Raw genomic sequence first — 15,219 nt, forward strand, 5'->3', positions numbered from 1 at the left:
GAAATAAAAAACAAAAAACAAACACATTAGGATCTGGAAACACACACATACACACACGTTAGTATTTTAAAAAGAAGTTGCCCAAATCCTCCCATAATCATTCTCTACTCTTCCCAAGAGAATGAGCAGAATTTCATGTCATTCCTTTGCCTTCTCTGGAGCAAAGTTCCAAAGAATATTTAAAATAAAATTATGTTTGAGTTTAAAAAAAAAAAAAAAAAAAGGCCAAATGAACTCTTGGCTGCCAAACCCCCTTTTGTTACACATGACTTAATTTTCCTGATTAACTCCATTTTTATAATTTTGGAGCAGTGCTAATTAATTTTAACTGCTGAGATTAAAATTCCACCTGAATAGCACTCACCCTATCAAAATGTTAATCATTTTTGAAAACGTTCAAAGTTTCACTAATTTGAATTTGAACCATAAGATGGGTCTCAGGCAATACTCTCTTCTGTCCAACACAGCTATTTTTCTATCCTTACTTTCATAATCTAACAAGAAAGGGTCTGATGGCACTATTAGTTTAGTTTCTTTAAAAAACCCTCACATATAAGTAAGACACGTCTGGTTTCAAAGGGTCACAATGTCTAAACTCTCCCCTTATTCCTGTGCAAGGCCATCAAAACAATAAATTTAAGTGCCACCTCACTTCCCTGTGTGAGTAGCAACTCCCAAAGTCCATCAAAAATAAGCTGCATCCAAACTCCTATCACCAAGAAAATAACTAAATTCTCCTTAGCTTCACGGAATGCCACCAGATCCTTGTAAAAACAAAAAAGCTTACACCGACATGCGATGCCCTTGTCCTCAGCAAAGACTCAGTGCAGCGGCTTAGCTATATCATGCTTGAGCAAAATCCCTCTACTAAGGAATTCAGAGAAGCAAAAGATTAGCCTGTAAATACTTTAGAATAACTAGACACACACCACAGACTGGATTATGAGACGTTCTGATCCAGAAAAATAATTTGTTCTGGCTACGGTAAAGATACTGCTTCTATCGTGCTTTGCCTGGCGCTGTGGTTTCCTCTCATCCACCAGCTGGGGGAGCTCTAATCACCCTCGATTGGTGACAAGACCCTACTTGGCCAACACCTCTCCAAAGAGGCAGGTCCCCTGCAGGTAGGGGCCCAGTAAGCCCCTCGCTGCACCTGCTGTATGGCTCCCAGAACCTCCTAGAGCCTGTCCAGGGCTGGGTACCCACTCACTCAGGCCTCATCCTTCCATCTCTCCTACCCCAGAGGCAAGCTAGTACAAGACCCCCTCTCAGCCAGTGAAAAAATTCTGGGTTACTCTACCTTGAGTGACTAAATGCCCCTATGTTAGCAGAGTCTTATTACTTAATCTTTGGGCTCCTCTTTTACCCCTCTATTTCTCTTGTCTGTCACCATAATGTCTTGGTGGTTTCACATCAGACTCCTTGTTTCATATTGGGAGGGAGCAGATTTATGAATCATCACTGAAGGTGACCACTAACATGGAGCAATGCATTGAAAGTCATGGCACACCAGAAAACAGTATTACTTAAAATGGGTTCAAGTTATCAGCGAGAGGGGGAAAGATACTACAAAGGAACTGTGGCAATATTCCCTGCTTTACAGAGAAATTAGAATAAATCTCACAATGGTTTTCAACCCCATAAAGAGGTAGAAGGCACACAAAGGTAGAAGGCACACAAATGTGCAAAGATGCACATTTGCTATAGGTAAGGGAGCATTTCTTCTCAACTCTATCATGGTGACCAGAGGGGACAACTCACTCAATCTGATAGTGAGATCATACCTAGTTCACTGTACCAATAAGATGTGCCAAACATTTATATTACCAATTCAGCTGCATGAAGAATCTCATCATTGAGGGTAAACTTTTTGCCTTCAAATTCAAACTTCTTTAAAAAGTGGCCCCAATATCTTCCCAGACCTCTCCTCTCCCTACTGTATTCATGGAAGATAAGACTGGACTTCATCCCAATATTTTCTATTAACAGCAAACTACTAAAAACAACAATAACAACAAACCCACCTGTCTTCTTAACAATATTATTTAATGATGAAATCAGTTTACATTTCCAATCTTTCTTATCAGGCAATTTTAACAGGTGCAATAACGATTAAAATGAAGGGGGAAAAAAGTCCTTCAGAAAAAGTATTTCCGAAAAGAATCACACTTCAGCAATGTTGGGTGGCCGGGGGATCTGTGTGCTAAACTACATTTAGTTAAGGACAGCTCTAGAATTTTTCTCTACAATATCTCATGAGCTCATAACTAAATGATCTGAAAGTGTCATGAAAAGGGGAGATGAGAAGAGCCACATTTGACAATCATTCAGGATCAGGGGATCTGGTGTCTCTGAACATGGCCATGAGGAAAGGAAAACCTACCGAGAGGTCGTCTCCACGAAGGACGTTCCCTGAGAGGTCGAGATGGGTAAGGGTGGTGGCAGTCAATGGGTTGGCACTCAGTGACTGAGAAAGGCTATTCACCCCTGCAACATGGAAAAGATCCAGGCTCAGTTTGCACGCCAGAAAACAAAATGAGGTTTGGGAGTTCTATAAATGGCTCTGCCTCAAACTGCAGGTCTGAGGTCAGCCACAAGTATTGTCTGTCCCCAAAGGTAGGACTGTCTTCTCAGAAAGAACAGGTTAGTCACAGACACAGCCATCTCATGGAGTAGGGGAGAGAGAGAGAGAGAGAGAGAGGTGGCTTCATTCTGCTCCACTTCTGATGTGGATGGAAAGGATTTGACTTTGAAGTCCTAAAATGGTACACACAAGACTAACTGGTCACTTCTACCTTTCTCTTAATTCTACTCGGTGTTCCTGACTTGGTGTATAGGATTTGAGTAATGTAGATTGTATTCAGGCACTACAGCCTAGTTAAAGTACTTAGAAGTTAACATAGAAATCAGATAATTGTTCTACCTAATATATCATACTTTTTTTTAAAAAAAAAGATTTTATTTATTTATTCATGAGAAATAGAAAGAGAGAGGTAGAGACACAGGCAGAGGGAGAAGCAGGCCCCATGCAGGGAGCCTGATGTGGGACTTGATCCCAGGTCTACAGGATCATGTCCTGGGCTGAAGGTGGCACCAAACTGCTGAGCCACCCAGGCAGCCCATGATGTTTACGGCAAAAAAAAAAAAAAAAAAAAAAAAAAAAATTCATATTTACGGCAAAATTCAATTTTTTTTTTTTTTTTTTAATTTTTTTTTTTTTTTTTTTTTATTTATGATAGGCACACAGTGAGAGAGACAGGCAGAGACACAGGCAGAGGAAGAAGCAGGCTCCGTGCACCAGGAGCCTGACGTGGGATTCGATCCTGGGTCTCCAGGATCACGCCCTGGGCCAAAGGCAGGCGCTAAACCGCTGCGCCACCCAGGGATCCCTTTACGGCAAAATTCAGATGGAAATGGATTTTTACAAAGAAAACACGATCTGTACACAATGTAAGAAGCAATCAAAAGGCAAAATGAGTAATTGACACTGTATACACTACTTACATAACACAAATGGCTCAAGTCAAAGTCAACTGAACTGAACTGAATGGGTTCTTGCCACCTCAAAAAACAAAGAATAAACACCTAAGAAGGGCAAGAGTATTCTGTGAGGTGAGAGCCATGTTCTCTTCTATGTGAGTAACCATTATGGGGGCATGCCTGTTGGTGGGTTCTCCTCAGGCCACTTCTCTCCATGGGGGAGGAAAGGCATAAGAAAGGGGTGACTACAAAATGGAAGCCCAGGACAGTCTGGTGGCTCACTGGGATTCGAAGATGCCAATATACACAGTAGCACTGATGCTCACTCTTAGAGTAACAGGGATATGGGACATAGCACAGCTCTTCCTGTTTCTACAGTTCACAGTTTCAATTTGTATATTTTGGAAATATGGCTATTTCTAAACTGGATATACATTTATAAATTTTTTTTTCAGTAAAATTCTTCTTGAAAATCCCAGCCTATCTTAAGCACCCTCTGGGGAGACAGTGAATGGGGTTTTCATCCACACTCACACAGAGCCTTCCTCAGGATAAGGGACAGGGGTGGGGAGGGTGAGCAGTAGGGCCTGCCAATGGGAGCCAGAATTGGTCACAATAGCAGGATCTAGTGAGTCGCTCCAAGAAAAAAGCAGAGGGTGCCAGGTACAGCCCCGCACTGGAGCAGGTCTCTGCTCTAAGTTTAGAATGTTTGGTGCATGGCACTGATGAAAGGATTATTATCTTATCGCCAGTTTTGGGGGGTCACAAGACATGACTGCACTCACTCTGTGTCTGATAAAGACTACTGAGCCATTTATCAGGCACGAATGTGCTTCTGGGTATGTACAGAGAGGAGACAGAAGTGTAGAGTGAAAAATATTTTAGTTAAGTACCAGGAAGAATTTGTTGGCTATCAATTCAACATTTATTAAGCGCTCATAAACTGTTTATAAATTTCTGGGGATTGGGAAATATATGTAAGTCAGACCCATCCGTTGCCCTCAAAAAGTTCAAAGACCATCGAGAAGGAAACTAAATAAATTCCAGCATGAAAAAATCAGCATTCCCCAGGGAATATTTATTCACTGCAACAAAAGTTTATCTAAGACCTACTGTCCACTAGGCATGGGCTTTGGTGACCCAGCAGACACTATATACCCTCAAGTGAGAGACACAGTCAAATAATCATAATCCAGTGAGGTCAGTTCTATCAGGTAAGAAACAAGAGCTCAGCAATGAAGGAGGTGGAGATTTGATTAATTAGGCTGGATAAAAGGAACTTGCAATGGCCTATAGAAGGCTAATTTCTGAAGGTAACATCTATGATTGCCTAAATCACCAGTGTATACTGTTAGTAGTAGTACTAGTATATTCGGTAATGGAATAATTGAGTCCAAAACATGGCGAATTTTCATCAAGAAAATCATTTGTAAAATCACTTCCTTAGGGAAGTATAACAAAACTCAATAAATAAATTCCGAAATTAGAAGGTCAAATTAGTCTTGACAGGAAAATGCTTCTTGACAAGTGTGGGTACTTGGCAGTTGGCCAACATCTGAACAGAATCAGAAGAGAATTATATTCTCAGCTCAGCTTCATTCTACTAAAACAAAATGAAAGACTTCCTCCCCTACCTCTTGAGGCCACATCCACGTGAGGCTTATGTTTAAAGGCACACTAACAGCAGAAAATTACAAAAATATAGGATGGAAAAAATCAGGGCTCTTACAACCCAAACTAAACACAGAGTTACACGCCATTCTCCATTCTGGCTATCCAGTGATTTTGACTATTTTTCCTATTTATTACTGGAGTGTTTACAGCTGGATAAAGGTGGTACCAGATGGCCCTGCACTGACATAATCTGGCAACCAGCAGGACATTTACTAGAAATCCAGAAAACTATCATTTAGCTAATATCTGAGGAAGAGAAAAGGTATTTGGAGACATTGGGGATGTTATGGATAAATTAAAAAAAAATCTGACTTGAATTATGGAGCCATGAATATAAATGTTTTCATAGGACTAAAATACAAATGTCAAATTCAGCAAAAGACTGCAATGTAATCTGAGCTACTGTGAATCTTCAAACCTTTTAAATACTAGAGGAAAATCTACAAGAATAATGAAATCCTTTAAAAAAATCCTTTTTATATATTAAAAAAACAACCTACATTTCAAGACACACATCTTTTAGGAAGGGCAGCTTAAAATTCTTTGGTCAGAATATCATTAAACAATATTAATTCTCAAAACACATATTTTAATGTACACATACTTTATGGCAGAGAAGAGATAAATGTAGTGTAGTGACCTTTATTTGTGAAGGGCATGGGCAACGTGGGTTTGAGGAACTCTGTTCTGCCTGGTGAACCTCCCACCCTCATGACATTGGAGGATAGAGACATAGTGAGTGGTGGCATGGGACAACCCCACATTTGTCCTTGGGAAGTTAAATGATCACCATATCCCTCTATTTGTTTCACAGTAATGAACAAATAAATTAAACATATAAATTCAAGTTTGTTTTTTTAAACACCTCTATCTTAAAAAAAAAGAGACCACATAGCACAGTGATTACAGTTAATACCGTATTGTGTATCTGAAAGCTGCTAAGAGTAGATCTTAAAAGTTCTCATCACAGTGTAAAAGAAATTGTAATGTGTGTTGACAGAATCAACACATCTGAACAGAATCAGGAGAGAATTATATTCTCGGCTCAGCTTCATGCTACTAAAACAAAATGAAAGACTTCCTCCTCTACCTCTTGAGGCCACATCCACATGAGGCCTATGTTAATAGGCACACTAATAGCAGGAAATTACAAAAATATAGGATGGAAAAAATCAGAGCTCTTACAACCTAAACTAAACAGAGTTACACACCATTCTCCATTCTGGCTGTCCAGTGATTTTAACCATTCTTTGTATTTATTATTGGAGTGTTTACAGCTGGATAAAGGTGGTACCAGATGGCCCTATTGTGGTGATCATTTCACAATACATAGATATCAAATCATTACATTATATACCTGAAATTAACATAATGTTGTATGTCAATTATATTTCAACAAAAAAATAAAATTTTTAAAGTTATACCTATAGAGCACATGATAAATGATTAACACTTTTAATATGTAGGGAATATATATAAATCAAGAAAGAAGATTAACATGGCAAATAGATAACAAAGGATGGAAACTACTAACTTCCACCAAAAGAAAGACAAATGACTAAGAAATGGAGGGTGTTGTAGGGATGGGAGTGAGGGCAGAGAATTCACCTAAGCAGTAAGCAAAGAAACTAAAATATCAGAACACTTTGAGGTGCCTGGGTGGCTCAGTCAGCTAAGTGTCTGACTCTTGGTTTCCACTCAGGTCATGATCTCATGACCTGTGAGATCAGGAGCTTCACACTGGCTCCCTGCTCAGCAGGGAGTCTGCTTAAAGATTCTTTCCCTCTGCCCTTTCTCCCACTCATGTACACTTGCTCTCTCTCTCAAATAAATAAATCTTTTTTAAAAATCAGAATGCTTTTGCTTATATGCTTGATAAACAATGAAAAAGGAGAATAACATTCAATGGTGGTGGGAGCACAGAGATTCATACAAATAACTTGGAGGACAACTTGACAATAAATAACAAAAGAAAGCATTTTTTAAAAGCTTTTTTGATTTTGCAATTCTAGAGAAATTTATCCTAAATAAGTAACAAATGACTATTAATTATATACAGAAGTCATGTTTGCATTGTTTGCATGATTAAAGAATTAGAAACCATGCAAAAATATAACAGATCATTTAAATAAATTATAGGATGTCTTCCACACACTGGAACAGCATGCAGCCACTGAAAGTGTTTGCAGTCATAAAGGATCACAATATACCACGTGGGGAGAAAAGTTTATGAAATGGCACACATACTGTAATACCACATATGCATGTGTCTGTATGTTGGCATGTAGATAAACTACATACAGGCAGAAACCACGTGGAAGGGTGGGTGCTAGGCTGTCAGCAGTGGCAGTCTCATATGGTTTGGTGCTGGCACTACAAGGAATTTGGCTTTCTTATTTATGCTTTTCAGTATCTTCTAAATCTTTATCATAAATGTATAATGCTTTGATAATCATCATAAAAAGGTTTTTATCAAACTGATTTGCTGGAGTAGAGGGTAACATCACCAGACTAGACTTAGCTTTAAGATCTTTGGAAGGCAGATGTGGGGCTGGATCCCATGACCTGAGCCAAAACCAAGAGTCAGGTGCTTAATCAACGGAGCCACCAGGTACCCCAAGTGTCTAAGTGTCTGACTTAATTCCATATTTCCATATTATAAATGGCTTAACTGAGAAACCAAGACCCTGTGAAGGCATGTTCATATTAAGTAAAAAATCAGGACTCAACCCCAGGCAATCTGCTTGAGAGCTGACACTCAGGCCCTCTATATACAGCCCTTAAACATGACAGTGGTCTGGGTGCTGTGCCAGGGGCTGGAGAGATGGAGGTCAGGAGGCAAGGACAGCCCCCCTCTAGGATGGAAACACAGTATTTGTACAGGAATGTTAGATCTATAAGTAATAATGTGATCAATAATATGCTCTAAAAGTAACATAGAGGAAAGAACGGTTGATTCTACTGAGGTCTTAGGAATAGGGAAGGTGTCTCAGAAGAGACGATTACAGATAAATGTTTTATAAAATAAACCGAAGCTCTCAAGAATATGAGGAAAGGTGTGCAATCATAGAAAACATATATAGTGGTCTCTGCCGGAGGCCCTATTCCTGGTACAGAGTCCCCTAAACCCTTGCAATTTCCTAAGTCATAATGGCACTGGGGACATCTCTTTTTCTACTGAGGTGACTCTGCGTGGGCTCCTGGATGGCGCTGATCAGCAGACAAACCAAGCCACAATTAGAAACTTGAAATTTTCAGCTCCCTCTGTACCCCTAGCCTCCAGGAAAAGGAGGAGGGCTGGAGACTGAGTTAATAATGGATGATGCCTAAGTGAGGAAGATTCCATAAAATCCCAATGGCAGAGGGAGTTTCCAGGTGACAAACACATCCACACCAGGAAGGTGACACACTCCACCTCTACAAGGACAGCTGTTCCTGGGCTCAAGACTCTCCCACACCTTGTCTTATCCCATATCTTATCTCTTCACCTGCTTGTTCATTTATGTCCTTTATCATATCCTTTATTTTTTTTAAAGTTTTTTTTAATTTATTTATTCATAGAGACAGAGAGAGAGAGAGAGAGGCAGAGACACAGGCAGAGGGAGAAGCAGGCACCATGCAGAGAGCCCGATGTGGGACTCGATCCTGGGTCTCCAGGATCACACCCTGGGCTGAAGGCAGCGCTATACCGCTGCGCCACCAGGGCTGCCCTATCATATCCTTTAATAAACTAGCAAACAGAGGTGCCTGGGTAGCTCAGTCAGTTAAGCGTCTGCCTTCTACTCAGGTCATGATCTCAGGGTCCTGAAATCAAGCCCTGTGTCAGGCTCCCCATGCAGCAGGGGGGGTCTGCTTGTCACCCTCTCTTTTTGCCCTTCCCCCTGCCTCATACTCCCTCCCTCTCAAATAAATAAAATCTTTAAAAATAAATAAATAAACTAGCAAACATAAGTAAGTGTTTCCCTGAGTTCTGTGAGCCAATCTAGCAAATTAATCAAACCCAAGGCAAGGTCTTTGGAACCTCCAATAACCTGGGCTTATAACTGGCATCTAAAGGCAGTTTGGGAGCAGTCTTGTGGGACTCAGCCCTGAACCTGTGGGATCTGATGCTGTCTCTGGGTAGACAGGATCAGAATTGAGTTAAATTGTGGGACACCTAGCTGGTATCGCAGAGAATTGTTTGGTGTGAGGAAAAACCTCCACACATCTGGTGACCAGAAGCAACAGAAGGGGAGTGTTTGGTGTGAGGAATCAAGGAGTCATATAGGAAAGAGAAACACGAAGGAAGGGCAGAAGGAGGTTTCATCTCACAGGATTAAAGACTTTCCAAGATACAAAACACATACAAAGGCACAATGTGCATGGGGATATTTCAAGTATTACAGGGGTGCTGATATGAAAACATAATGATAGAATGGACAGGATGTGCTGAACAATCAGATACACGAGAGGGGGGAGTCAGAAAAGACTCAGGGGAAGGAAAGGCAATTTCCAGAGCAGGATAGAGGCGTAGAGCTATAGTGTGGCTGGGCAGTTAGGCTTACCAGTCTTTTGTGTAGGAGACCATCTATCTGACAGTGTGTGTGATGGGGGCAACAGGGGGGTGGGGGCAGGGGAAATATAGGTAAGCACTTCCTGACTTAAAGTCAAAAGTGAAATACTGTATCTCAAAATTATTCTCTGCTCTGAAAGCATTTCACTTTAGACAATCAGAATTCCAATTACATAGTTTCTTTATCTTATAACTATCATAGTATTGTAATACATATGTAGATACATAACTGAGTAACAATTCTAACTATTTAAGGTAGCATGGTGTAACAGAAATATTCAGACATAAAGTAAATAACACATACTGTACCTTTAGGTGACAATGAGGTTTTAGATAAATTTAAATGCTTTAATCCCTTTGGGAGTTTGGCAAATTGAATACTTAAAGAGGACACACCTGAGAAAGGAAAAAAAAGATTCTTAGAATGTTCATGTTCTCAGAATTGCATTTGTTTTATAATGCCTGAAAATTAACTTAAATTTGATTCTAATTTAAATGAACATTTTTTTCTTTCTAATGTCAGAGTTAATTCCCAATTACCATCACACCTCCCCTTTTTTTCTGTCCTACCTAAAGGATAGGAGAAAAGAAAGATTGTTTAATTAAGCATAACAATATAAAAACTTTACTGTTAGAGATGTTTTTCTTTGGACTAAAGTGTTACCCTCTCCTCTATAGTCCTATTTCAAATGCAAATACTCCTAGGAAGAGTGATATAATTGCTTCTTTTTAACCTGTGTCTTAATGAGTTGATCACTCTTCTGGGTGAGCAGATGCATGCTACTTAATTATTATCAAGAAAATGGTATAATGTTAACTATTCAGATAACAGCTTCAATTTTAGCACATGGATCCTAATACTTAATTAGCTTATGGCTAACAACCTCAGACAAAGCATCAGAATGTATTTAAGCTCTTAAAGGTAGGTTTTGTAACTTGAAAAATCAGTATTAAAAATCAGACAGTCTAAATTCAATGACCAGACTGGGAGACTGTGAACATCAGCTTACTTATTCAAGGACTGCAATGAATGTAGTCTGTTCACTGGGAGGAATGAGTAATACATGAATGTATGCTCTTCCTACAAATCTTTCAACCAATTTCCCGTTACATGTGAGTTATCACCTTCCCCGGGGCATGTTCCTGTGAAGGTTCCTAAAACTATATTAACCATTTGGTTTCCTAGACTAATTCTCAAGCTCTATGCACTGATACAGAACTACCATGGTCGCTGACCTATTATATAACCCCACATTCTCTGCACATTTTATCAAAGTTTATCAAGAAATAACTACTGTAGAAATACCCAGAAAGATCATGCAGCTTCACTAAGGCTCCAGATGGGTGTCTCCCCAAGGATAGTGGGTGCTCTGAGAGTCCCTATTTTACCTCATACCATTTCCCAAATAAGTTTGGAAACTGCTACATTAAATGATGTCAAACAGGTCTTTTTTAATGTGAATATTTCTAGAGATTTGAATACATTAATCCATATTGTTATTCTTATGAAAGAACATATAACTAACAAGTTAGCAGGGACAGAGGGAAAAAGGAGTCATTTAAAAAATGTAATTAATCTAAAAGACAGAAAAGGAGAGGGAAAAAAATCAAAGAAAAATGAGGAAAAAACAGCAGACATATAGTAGATTGCTATACAAATAAATCAATAATTACAATAAATGTACTAGGATACTCAAAACCAGTAAAAATGGGTTATCTAAACAAAATATTAGGTGTTTTCAAGAACACTTATAGATACACGTATTTAGAAGTAAATCTAAAAGAATGTAAAAAGATATATGCTGCAAACACTAACCAAAAGAAAATTAGTATATGTGCAATAATAGAAGACAAGTTCAGTAATTGAGACATTTCATTAATGAAGAAGAAATAATTTTAAATTTGTATGGTCTTAATAACATAGTCTCAAAATGTACAAAATAAATCTAGCGGTAACAAAAGGAAAACACATAGATTATCATATACATGCATATATGTTTGTACTACCTCGCAACAGTGGGAGATTTTTAAACACATCTCTGTCAGTAGATGATAAAAGAGATAAAAAAAAAAGTTATAAAGACACAGATGATATCAAGAGCACAATAAAAAAATCTGTTTGAAATATTTAAAACTGTACCTAATAATTGCAGAACATTTCTTCCAAGTACACATGGAGCCTTTATTTCCCAAAAGTGACAATATACTGAGCCAAAAAGTAAGTCTCAACAAATACATAGGATGTTCCTTAACTGCTGTGAAATCACACAAAGCATATTCTCTGATTGCTACTACTAAGTGCAATTAACACAGGAATTATTGCAAAAAGAGAATTAGAAAATCCCCAAATAATTAGAACTTAAGCAATATATTTCCAAATAACAAATGATCCTTCCAAAAAAATCACAATGGAAATCTTAAAAATATTTTGATTTAAATTTTAAAAAACTATGATATCAACATTTTAGGGATACAATTGGAGCCATGCTTAGAGTGACATCTATAGTCCTAAATACTTATGTGAATCCCAAAAAAGCTAGAAACTAATTATCTAAGTATCCATCTCAAGATATTTGAAAGAAAAACAGTAAATTAATCCCCACTCCATCCTCATAAATAGGAGTGGGGAAAGGATAATAAAGAAAAGGAAAGAAATCTATTAAACAGAAAGTAACAAAATAAGTAAATTTAACAAATCCTGTTCTTCAAAAAACTAGAAACATTAATAGACCCCAGCAAGACTGTTAGAAAGAAAGAAGAAAGAAAAAAGAAAGAAAAGGATCAAATGATCAAAAAGAAAAATGGAAAAAAATACCAGTAGAAATCCTACAGACACTGTAAATATAACTAAAGGGTATTGAAATTTTTTCTTTAGGTCAAAAATGTAACATTTAAGAAGAAATGGACAAATTCCTTCTGAAAAATACAATTTACCAAAACGTACATAAGAAGAAATAGATAATCTCAATAGTCATCTATCTATTTAAGAAAATAAACCTATTATTAAAACCTCTCCACAGGAAAAAGCAAAAGTTGCCAAATATAAAAGAGTATATACTATATAATGCTATTACTTACAAAGTTCAAGGATTCAAGGATAAATAAAGCAAACCTATCATAACAGATGTCAGGAGAGTAGTTATATTTTCTGAGGGGTAGAGGGCATGGGTGAAAATCACTAGAGCAAAACCCTGGGAAGTTGAGAAGCTCTAGTAGTGTTCTTTGTCTTGAGCTTGGTAGGTAGTGATTCACGCAGAGGGTTCACTTTGTACAACTTCATTAAGATGTGAGCTTGGGATTTGTGAACTTTTCGGAAGGTGTATTATACTTTGATGAAAAAGTTTACTTCAAAAAACTTAGGCATGGGAGATAACAGAGGAGTAAACGGAGATGGCCATGGGTATGGTGATGCCTTTTTAGATATAACACCAAAGGCATAATCCACGAAAAACATAACTGATAAACTGGACTTCATTAAAATTAAAAAGTTCTGGAGTGCCTGGGTGGCTCAGTCACTTAAGTGTCTGCCTTCCACTCAGGTCACCATCCCAGGGACCTGGGAATAGTCCCACACATCCTGCTCCCTGCTCTGTAGGGAGCCTGCTTCTCCCTCTACCCCTCCCCTCTGCTTGTGATCTCTCTCTCTCTAATAAAAAATAAAATCTATTAAAAAAAAAAAAAAAAACCTAAAAAGCTCTGTTCCGGAAAAGGCAATGTTAAGAGAAAAAGAAAGCAAGCCACAGACTGGAAGGAAATGTTTGCAAGAACTGATACTCAAAATATACAAAAAACTCTTAATTCAACAATAATAAACAAGCCAAGTGAAAAGGAGCCAAAGACCTTAACAGAACCCTCGCCAAAGAAAAGACAAGGATGGCAAATAAGCATATGAAAAGACGCTCCACACCTTATGTCCTCAAGCAAATGCCAATTAAAATAATAGTGCGATACCACTACCCACCTCTGAGAAAGGCCAAAATCTAGAACAGGGGCAACATCAAATGCTGGCCAGGATGGGCAGCAACAGGAGCTCTCATTCTTGGCTGGTGGGAATGCAAAATGGCACAGCCACTTTGGAAGACAGTTTGGTCATTTCTTATAAAACTTAACATACATTAACATGTGATCCAGCAATCACACTCCTTGGTATTATCCAAAGGAGTTGAAAACTACATGAAATTCTGGAAAAGTCAAATAAATAAATAAAAATTAGGTATGGAATCAGGAAGGATACCAGATTCTCACTTATAAATTTTGATATGAGTTATCACTGCCTACTCATGACCAATTCTTTTACATAGTTTTTTACCTAGCAAAACATATGCTGTGACAATGTTTAAAAAAAAAAAATCCCCAAGCCTATATCCCATGTCTTCAAATTATGCTGAACATACATTAAATCAAAGTTAAAACCTACCACTCAACTTCAAATCTGTTGTGCTCAGGCTGATCTCAGTTGTTCTGCTTTTTTGGAAAAATGACAATTTTTAAAATTTCACTACTTTCTTTTGCATCGGACATACCACACAACACCATAAATGCCTAGAACCAGATGCAAGGCGGGAATGGAACAATTATTTTACGCCACTGGTGACACTACCCAGTATTCATTCCTTAATCATCAGCTATCTTTAAAAAAGGTAGGAAGACAAAAAGGAGTAAACAGTCCAGCACTATTTTTCTCTAGAAATTGATCACATGGTAAATAAAAGTGAAGCTCCTGAATTAGACTAAAGGTGAATGAAGTCATGTTTGGTAATTTATTTAAAAGAAAAAAATGCAGGAAAAAGGTAAACAGGATAAAAAGTAAAGTAGACTAAAGACATAAGTACAAGACAGTCTGTTTCAAGTATTTTTTATCAAATTTCCGACTACATTATTAGCTTCTTTTTAAAACAAAATATTTTGTTTTAATTTCCTAGGCATCTGCAAGTCATAAATATATTACATTTCTTCTTTAAAGAAACACCCTTGCTAAGTGCTAACACAATAAAAGGCATAAATGCAGGGCACTACTGTCCATTTTTTTTTTAAAATAAAAGCACTAAATTGATTCTTTTTATTGCACTATAAATTGATAAGGATTATTCTATTGGTTTCAGGTGTACATTACAGTGATCCAACACTTGCTGATCTTTGAGAAAAGGTAACAGATTATTACACAAAGGATCCTCTTGCTTTCTGGCAGACTTCAGAAACACGGGCTTGGCAACACGAATAATAAATTCAGTGTGGCTGTCAGCCAAAAAATCTCAAGAAAAAAAAAAAAATTAACCTGCCTGGTACTTTCTGAAGCCACTTACTCAACGGTGCCATAGAACAAACTCATCATTGAGAAGACATTACCCCACAAACAAGGAAAGAAGAGACTTTTAAACTTTTGGCCAAAAATATTTAATTCTGCTCCCAAAATAAAGCAACACATAGCTTTCAGAGCTGTGAATTAAAACAGAATTTATCACTGGAAGTTTTCATTTGGAGACTTTACTAACTGAATTACCCTCCTTATGATT

The 15,219-nt window shown here is 37.9% G+C and overlaps 1 protein-coding gene across 5 annotated transcripts in view; it reads right to left on the reverse strand.

Annotated features, from left to right (window-relative positions):
- CARMIL1 (capping protein regulator and myosin 1 linker 1) overlaps positions 1-15,219 on the reverse strand; it is a 312,575-nt gene that overhangs the window by 129,116 nt on the left and 168,240 nt on the right. For all 5 annotated transcript variants that reach the window (XM_072813988.1, XM_072813987.1, XM_072813985.1 and 2 more), the window contains exons 12-13: positions 10,016-10,102; positions 2,384-2,487 (exon numbers count right to left, since the gene is read on the reverse strand). In XM_072813988.1, the coding sequence (XP_072670089.1) occupies positions 2,384-2,487; positions 10,016-10,102 (191 nt within the window). The remainder of the gene's footprint in view (positions 1-2,383; positions 2,488-10,015; positions 10,103-15,219) is intronic.

Source organism: Canis lupus, chromosome 37 (assembly GCF_048164855.1).
Source record: "Canis lupus baileyi chromosome 37, mCanLup2.hap1, whole genome shotgun sequence".
NCBI classification, from domain to species: Eukaryota; Metazoa; Chordata; class Mammalia; order Carnivora; family Canidae; genus Canis; species Canis lupus.